Here is an 8870-nt window from a genome sequence, read left to right as displayed (position 1 = left end):
CATGCATCTCTCCAATGTGGTTCAATTAAAGACATTGGAGGAGCAAGTCAAATACAAATATATGTTTCTGAAATCTGATCTTCCGATTATATATATAAAAATACAAAATATCAAATTTCAATATAACAACAAAATATTTAAATTAAATTAGATTAAATATAAAAAAAACCCTTACCATTTGCAATTGATCGACCGAAATGTGCTCGCCATCCAAACAAATTTGAGAGAGATTTAAGAATGTGAGAGAAAGATTAATTGAGATTGATTTAAAAAATGAATAGAATTAAGGGTTTAAATAGAAAATAAAGACTAATATTTGGATGGGGTTAAACGGCTATTGAAATAGCCGCTGGGGTGGGGAGTCGTTGGTTATGAAAAAATTTCGGTCTAATCCTGTAATTTTTTAAAAAATCTACTTAAATTCATTTTTCTATAAAAAACTTTTGGATATTTAAAAAAAAAACTTTTCAAAAAGAAAATTTGGGGACGTCCTTAATTGCTAGTGGCGGTCCATCATCTCCAAAGAAGCGAAGGGAAATAAGCAACGTCAGGCAATCCGCAAGCCCAAGCTCTAGGCTACCCGGTCAAAATAAAAATCAATTTCGGCTAAGCACTAACGTCAAGAACTCAAACCCTCAAAGCATCGAATACGTGTATAATTTCCACACCACTTCTTTCCTTTATACTCTTCCCACCAAGAAAAAGATCTCACAATTTCCTCTTTCCTTTTATCTCTTCCTTCCCTCCCCTACTATCCATCTTTAGACGTTATGGTTCCCATCGTGTTGACCCAGATGGCTACCGGTTTGGGTGTATTGGCCGGGGCCGTTTTTGTCAAATCGGTCATGGACCAGAAACCCATGGCCGGACCGTTCCAGAGATGCCCCACTTGCAACGGCACAGGGCGTGTCTCGTGTATTTGTTCCCGCTGGTCGGATGGCGATGTCGGTTGTCGGACTTGCTCGGGGTCGGGTCGCAGGGCTTGTAGCAGTTGCGGCGGATCAGGTACGGGCCGCCCCATTCCGGTCCAACTCATTGTGCGTCAACCAACCAATCGAAGCTTCTAATTATCGAGATTTTGCTGTCCTTGAATCACGACAGTCGTAAGAACTCTTAGCTTACTATAAATTGATCTATATATATATATTTTTAGGAATTTTATTGTGAAATATATATATGAGAGTGGAAGAGAGAGATAGGGGAGGTTAGCATCTTAAAATCTTGTATTGCAATCACTCTATTCAGATTCTTATCAAACTTCAAACTGAATTTATAGCTTGCTTACCTGTATGGTATTTCTTGATGATTTTAACTACGCTTAAGCTAACTAGTTTTTTAATGCAAAATTATAGTGCTTTTTTTTTTCGGAAATTAGAGAATTATTTGTAAAGAAATTCATCCTTGGCAAGAATTCGAATTCCATGAGTTATATAAAATGGGTCTTCCTATCAGCATTTGAATTATTAAAAAATTATAGTTGAAAAGTTCTTTTTCTTTTCTTCTTTATATATTGTGAAGTGAAGTTGACGAATTCAAGTGAAGAATGAAAGATTAAGAAGCAAAAATAATGCACCACATTGTGGGATGTTTGGATATTGGTAGTTGTTTCTAAAATTCATTTGGTGGGGAATATAATAATGCACAAGAATGCCAAACTTGTTGCTCTAGTAATTAAGATTTATAGATATTTACTATTTAAACTATTTGTTTTTTTTTTATGGAAGAAGAGCTTAATATAAGATTTGTTGCATGGCAACTTATCAGGGCATGCATGATGGCGCAGACATTGAAATGGCCTAATAGGCTTAAATCTTAATGCTGAAAAGCTGATGCTTTTGTTGACCAAGTATCCACATAATGCAGACTAGCTGAGTGGTCTCAAATATTAGGGAGGGATGCTCATTCACTCCATTTCATCTGATTGAGTTATAAAAACATTAGCAGTTAAGTTATAAGTTGTTAAAGAAATAACAGTTGTTTATTATTATTATTAATTTTAAGCAAAGAAAGAGAGGAGACCAAGTCAAGGCAGAGTCCAAGTGCATATAATATGACCGACCTTATTTAATAATGGAAGCTTCATAGTGGACTAGGTTTTTGCGACTAAGTCAGATTGCTACTATAATACATGCATCCTAATTTCTCAATATTCTCAGTCACCTTAAGCCCCCTATCTCCTTTTTCTTTGCATCCCTAATCTACTCTTAGTAATGGCTACGGTTCTTCTAATATATTATGAATTGAGTCAAATTTAGTTGTCGAATAATTAAAATGTTATTTTTTTAATAAATAAATAAATTATAATATAAAAGAATTTTAAGGTTTTTTTTTTGTCAATTGAGTTTTAGTTTAGTCGACATCAATATTATTATTAAAGTAAGAGGACGTGGATTGAAACACATCTAATCTAACCTTTTATTTAAAGGTGAGAAAAGAATCTAGTTCTACACATTGTATAAAAAAAACACCACCTTTTTATACATCTACGCCACATCCCTGTATGCATGTATGTACGTAGGTATGAATGAAGGAAAGAAAAGCTGATTTATTTACCAGCATTTGTTGGGCTTTGGAGTTCATAAATGTTTATAAACCTGAATAAATAAAATTCATTGCATCTAATTCCACACAAATATTTGTTCATCACTATAACATCTACAATACAAAAAGAGGCATTACAGTTTCTACTAATACAAACATTCCCCCACAACATTACAAGTCTTCCGCTCTTCTTCCGACGTAAGGAATGGTATGATCATCGTTGTCATCCCAACATTTTAATCGCTCTTAAAGGTTGTCTCTTAATTGTGTCTCACTTGGGAGTGAAAGCCTGACATGGACAACCAACACCAGTTAGTCCAACGCTTAGGAAGACAACAAATTTGATTCAAAGTAAAGGTGTTTATTGACAGCATCTATATATGGCATTAACTCCTAAAGCTTTAACCTCTGAATAAAAAACATAACCAAATAGAACATATTTGAATAATAATTCAACCAAAACCGATTCAAATTGAATAATCTATCCAAACTGAAACTAAACACTACAAATGGAATTGGTTTTTGAGGGGATGAACTTACAGCAAAAATGGTGGCGTGACCAGGATCGGCGAGGTGGTCGAAAAGGTTGTCAATGGGTCCAGTGCCAGTATAGATGTGTTGGAACCAAGCACCCATTACCGCCAACATAGCCAATCGACCATTCTTGATCTCTTTAGTCCTCAACTCCTTGATCTTCTCAGGGGAACCAGTTCCCCAACCTAGAGGGTCGAACCACAGCCCACCAGGGTACCCAACATCGGTGCCCGTGAGCTTGTTGTTAGGGAAGATGGGGTCAGTGTTTACGCACCCAGGCTTGAGAATGTCAGCCCATCTTCTCCCTTCTGCCCACCCGATGAAAATAAGCTCAACGATGAAGAGGGTGGTGGTGTCAGTGAAGTATTCCTCGGTTCCAGCAGAGTACCATGATGGAGTGTTTAAAATGCCAATTTTGGTTAGGAACTCTGGGATGAAAATCCCAGCGGCTCCTAACATTGCCCATCTGCAATGGACGAGCTCTGCCTGTACGTTCCATCTCAAGGTCTCAGGGTCTGATCCTGTTAAAAAATAAAATAAAATTCAACCCTATATTACACATACACACATACACACATACAGAAAAAAAAAAGAAAAAAAAGAAGATTTAACTTTGTGAGGTACTTGATTCAATTCAATGGATGAAACATGATTATACCAAGGCCTAGAGGATCAAAACCGAAGTCTCCAGGGAGGCTGCCATCGAGCCATGGAGGAGGAGTACTGCCTGGGAACCAAAGAGGTCGGTCGGGGTCAGCCACTGCACACACCGGAACGGTTCGGACTGCTGCTGGTTTTGTGTACTTTTTGACTGATCGAAGTTTCTTCCCTGTAAGGAAAGAAGCCTTTGTTGTCCTCACTACTGATCCACTCCTCTGGGAACTGTAAACATTTCTTACACATCATAACCTGATCGCCTCAACTATTATTTCTAGTTTTTGTTTACACCATTTTAACCAAAGAATTCTATCACATGTAAATAGCTGGAAAATTCCTACCCGATCAGTGTAGCATGATCACTTATAGATGGTTAACTACCAGTTCATCATTTCTAATACACTTACATGTGCAGACATTTAGCATGGTTAACTATGTTACTATTTTTCTTCTGACATTCATGTCGGCACATATTTAGATATCCCCACACTCACTTTAATTCTGAATAACATAGGTTTATATTGTTCGAAAATAGGTTGATAATAATAAGGGAAAGAGAGCTTGCCTGGGGGATGAGATGGCAACGGCTGCAACGGCAGAAGAAGCACAAACAGTGGCCATTTTGCCTACAATGAGGTGGGGGAATTGAGGGGGTTTTTGTGGCAGACAAGGATATTGAAATCTGTTAAATGTATTCCGGGGGGTTTATCATAATGGATAGGAGAGTGGATGCCCAATTGGCTAGTGCTTTGCCATGTGGCAACCAGAATCTGATATCAAAGCCCCTTTGCCTCCACTTGTTGAGCTTATTGGGTGCAAAAATCTCAAACTTGGTGGCTCACATTGCATGTTTGTGTGGCTCTTACATCTAACAAAAATCCATGCCAATGTACCTTAGGCTGGTTTCATTGTCCTAAACAATAACAAACCCCCATGTTTGATATTAGAATCGTTGGGTACTAGTAATATGTCATCCAGGGCAATGGCTTTTCCTTAAACCAAGGTGGGATGGCAGAAAACTTTACAATTGTTTAAATCTTTGAATGGAGAACTTTACAAGTGTTTAGTTTTATTTAATTGAAATTCAATTAATCAAACTCTACCTTCTAGATCGATATGAACGGTAATATGAAGCAAGTCAAACAAAGGGCATGTACACTCTTCATTTGTGTCCTTTATTATTATTATTATTATTATTATTTAAATGACAAAATGCTGTCAGAATCCATGCATTGATAGGGTTTGGTTTTAAAAGTAACCTGTCCTGCTTATGATCTCTATATAATAGGTTGTGACCCAACTTTTAGAACCCAAACAGTCCATACTCTAATCCTAAAAGCACAAGCTAGAGTGCAGTTGGGCTAGGTAGGCCGCCTTGCTTTTCTCAGTCAATGGACTTACTTTTCAGCCTTTTTTCAGGCCTCACAATCTCCATTTAAAATTACCCTCAACCATTGATCAAAAACGAAAAATCAACCCAGTTGACAACCAAAAATCTGGTTAGCTAAATCCTTTACGTTTCATTATTATCCATATCACCTATTTCTATGGTAAAGAAAAAGATGTAATGATCCTTAATTGTTTGGTAAGAAAAGAAAGTTAAAAAAAAATAAAAATCAGCATGCCAGTAAGGCACAGATTGGATCTTATCTGCACGTCTTTGGGCAAAATCATAACCCCCCAATTGGTGTAGTTTGAAATATAGATAAAGCTAAGGCCCACAGCCACATATTCTATGTGTCTCCATCAATCAACTTGCTTGTTGCCTTCTATACCCCCTAAAACACTATTCCTTTTTCTTCCCTGGAAAATCTCTTTGAAAATCTTGTGCAATCTCCCAAAAGTACAAATCCCATCAATTTTATACCATCTCGACTTTAAGGGTCACCAAATTCCAAATTTCAGGTCACATTATAATTCATTGGTGAATCCAAATTAATTTAGATAATCATCTTTAAAAAATATCTATTCAATTTAAAATTTAAATTTCAATATCTACAATGACTTGAAATAATGAAATGATGTCGAAATCTATATGTAATCAACATAATCATCGACAATCTGCAACCCCACAAGGTTAACCGACCAGGAATTAGAAGTTTGGTAGACTTACCAGCATCTAAGTGGCCACACTTTTCCCATCTGCATGACGAACAGTTAGGGGGGTTCCTTTTATTCACATGGGGATGGCTGACCCCAAGAGTATGTGAATGTGTTATAGCTCTTTTTAAGGAAGCAAACGTGATTATTCAGCATTCAAATAACTCCAAAATGTAATTAGTAATTGTTTGAGGTCTACCAACAATATCAAAGCATGTTTGATTGGAACAGGAAATCCCTTCACTAAGGGAACACGGCTTTCATGCCCTTCTTTTTACTTAAAGGCGGCCATGTGCTGTCTATTACTACTACTAATTATATATATGATCAGATTAGGGGTCCTCTAGATTTCCCTAGGACTCACAAAAATTAAAATATTATAAACTCTAATATTCAATTTGGATTTCGTTTCAATTTTATTTTAGTTTGAATTTATATTATTTAATTATATTTAGTTAATTTTTTTTAATTCAGATAAGTTGTGATATTCAATTTGATTATTAAAAACTACAAGAATATACATTAATTATGACTTTTTTTTATAAAAAAAAATTTTGAATCATTATTATCCATAAATTACTGATGGCACAATATTTGGTCTCAATCCTTACATCCTTAAGCATCATTGAGAAGTGTGGGAGAAAGAAACAAGAGATATTGTTAAAAGATAGTACATAATAGCACATTTGATTGTTAGAATGGACTTTGCCAAACTCTCGAGAAAGTGGGATTATTGTTGTGTCGGATACCTTGGCCCCAAAAATGATAATGTTTCTTCATCAGCCTGTGTTTTGTAGCATTCATATTTTCACATGCTAGCTAGCAGTAGCAGACCATTTTTACAGAAAAAGACGTAGAAATGATTAATATTATTTTCAATCGAAAGCCATTAGTGACCAATTATGCAGCTTGATGAGTGTTTGCAAGAACCACCATGGGATCTTTTGCCACACTTAGACAACAACATGCAACCTCCCCTAACTGCACGGTGTAGTGGGCATCGCGGTCGCCTACTAACCATATTTCAACCCTAACTTTTATACATCACCCTCAAATTTCTCTAACATTCAACTTAAAATTAGTTGATAATTGTTATAGAAATCCAACTTAAATATATCACCATAGACAATCAATGATGTAACCTATGCGATATAATTACAATTAAGTGAAAGTAGAAAATTTTATTGCGTAATAAACTTGAATGACTATATTAAGATAGAATCATATGTGATAACAACAAAATAAAAGGCATAATGTCAATTTTAGACATTAATATTTATATTTTTGTTAATTTAATTTTTTTAGATAAATTTAATGATTAATCTTTTAAAAAGAGTTAATTTTTTTAAATAAAAATTTTGACTAAAACATTATTATTTTTTAAACGACGTTGGCATAGCAACCTGTATGATAGTCTACGTGTAATTCATGTTGACATGACACTATTTGTTTTATATGACATATCAACAATTAATTTAAAATTAAAAAATTAAAAAATATATAAAAGTTCAGAAAAATAGCATGAGATACATGTGGTATGCCATGCGAGCTACCATGTTTAAAAATATAACGTTTTAGTCAGTATTTTCAATAAAAAAATAATTCAAATCTTTTTGAAAGATACTTTTCTATTTTTTTTCTCCAAGTCGTTTGCTTCTTATCCTTAGTTTTGCCTAGCGGTGGTGCCAACCCGGCTAGCTATCGCCTGCTTTTTTCTCCCTCAACCAACCCTTTATTTCTTTCTTCTTCTCATTCACTCCACATGTTTTCTCTCTTTTCAGTTTGCAGATTTATTTTGTAGGTACTTTGTTGTCTTCACAAGTTGTGATGGACAGATGATGATGCCTATCGTTTGCTAAAACTCCACCGGCCATCAGTAATTTTTCTTGAAAAGTGGATGGCTCTTCTTCAGGTTTTTAATATGATTCTATTTTGAGAGTATTTCAAAATAATAAATGATTTCATAAGTCGATTTGGACCCATGTTGTCTTGAGGTTTATATTTTTTTTGTTTGTTTTTTTCATTGTTTAATAAGTTTTCAGTTTTAGAAGTTTTTGTTTGCTTTTGTAGCATTTTTTTTCTTACTTATGCATGTAGCCTTAATTTTACTAGTGATTTTAGGGATGATTTTGTTGTCGTCCTCTCTAGTTTGGTGAATACTCGATTCTTTTGTTGATTTTTGCTCACTACTTTGGACCATCCAAGGTTGATTTTCATATTGTATTAAGAGCTTGCAATCACTCCAGATATGTTGTCTTAAGTTGTGGCAAAGCCAATTGTCAATGTGTCATAATGCTCTATTAATGCTGAGGTAAAGCCTTTATTGTGTTGATAGATGTAGCGACCTAAAAATTTCAGGTACGGGCGCTAGTCGATGTAATTTTGTAAATTTGAAAACTGAATCTCGATTTTATTTGAAAAAAGGAGTCGCCACCGATCTTTTTTCTAGGTGTGATCGGACACCTACAAAATTCTCTTTTTAGAAGAAAAATTTATTTTTAAACTTTTCTAAAAAAGAGGTAATTTTAGGTCCACGTAAAAATCCAGAGAAAATTAGGGTTTGGGAGTCGGCTACGCGCGAGGAAGGTATTAGCATCCTCGCGACGCCCAAAATTGGTATCTCGTTAAACGCGCATTGTCCTAATTTTCAAAAACACGAGTTCAATTTTAAATTTAATCGCGATCCGATCAAAATACGAGAATTTTTTTTTAACACGAAGAATTTTGAAGAACAGTTTTTTTTTAAAAATGAATTTTTTGAAACACGAAAATTTTAGAAATAAGAATTTTTTTAAAAAAAATCACGGAAATTTTTAAAACAGGAATTTTTGAAACACCGGAAATTTTTTTAAAAACACGAGGATTTTTGAAAACACGAAGATTTTTTTTTAACGCGAGAGTTTAGAAACATGAAAATTTTTGAAACACGACAATCTTTTTTAAAAAAAATATAAAAAATTTTAAAACACAAAAATTTGTGAAACACGAGAATTATTGAAAACACGAAAAATTTGAAAATACGAAAATTTAAAAACACA

The 8870-nt window shown here is 34.6% G+C and overlaps 2 protein-coding genes across 2 annotated transcripts; one reads left to right on the top strand and one right to left on the bottom strand.

Moving 5' to 3' along the window:
- Nucleotides 1–524: 524 nt before the first annotated feature.
- LOC107898975 (uncharacterized) lies at nt 525–2830 on the top strand. Its single transcript, XM_016824554.2, has 2 exons — nt 525–1103; nt 1765–2830. The coding sequence occupies exon 1, from the start codon at nt 771–773 to the stop codon at nt 1065–1067; it is 297 nt and encodes a 98-aa protein (XP_016680043.1). The 5' UTR covers nt 525–770; the 3' UTR covers nt 1068–1103; nt 1765–2830.
- Nucleotides 2600–4772, bottom strand: LOC107898966 (chlorophyll a-b binding protein 7, chloroplastic). The gene is made up of 4 exons (XM_016824544.2): nt 4298–4772; nt 3734–3957; nt 3082–3596; nt 2600–2830 (listed from the first exon to the last, which is right to left on the bottom strand). The coding sequence occupies exons 1-4, from the start codon at nt 4351–4353 to the stop codon at nt 2813–2815; spliced, it is 813 nt and encodes a 270-aa protein (XP_016680033.1). The 5' UTR covers nt 4354–4772; the 3' UTR covers nt 2600–2812.
- Nucleotides 4773–8870: the final 4098 nt, after the last annotated feature.

This window comes from Gossypium hirsutum, chromosome A12, assembly GCF_007990345.1.
Source record: "Gossypium hirsutum isolate 1008001.06 chromosome A12, Gossypium_hirsutum_v2.1, whole genome shotgun sequence".
In the NCBI taxonomy this organism is placed as follows: Eukaryota; Viridiplantae; Streptophyta; class Magnoliopsida; order Malvales; family Malvaceae; genus Gossypium; species Gossypium hirsutum.
Note: the sequence above shows the minus strand (reverse complement) of the source record. Positions and strands in the feature narration are given on the sequence as shown.

What these genes read in the sequence shown, in the direction of transcription:
- LOC107898975 (XM_016824554.2), top strand. Translation starts at nt 771, where the DNA reads ATGGTTCCCATCGTGTTGACCCAGATGGCTACCGGTTTGGGTGTATTG.
- LOC107898966 (XM_016824544.2), bottom strand. Translation starts at nt 4,353, where the DNA reads ATGGCCACTGTTTGTGCTTCTTCTGCCGTTGCAGCCGTTGCCATCTCA. An exon ending in GTTGCCATCTCATCCCCCAG is followed by an intron (nt 3,958 to 4,297) that starts GCAAGCTCTCTT and finishes AAATGTTTACAG; the next exon opens with TTCCCAGAGGAGTGGATCAG. An exon ending in TTTTGATCCTCTAGGCCTTG is followed by an intron (nt 3,597 to 3,733) that starts GTATAATCATGT and finishes ATTTTTTAACAG; the next exon opens with GATCAGACCCTGAGACCTTG.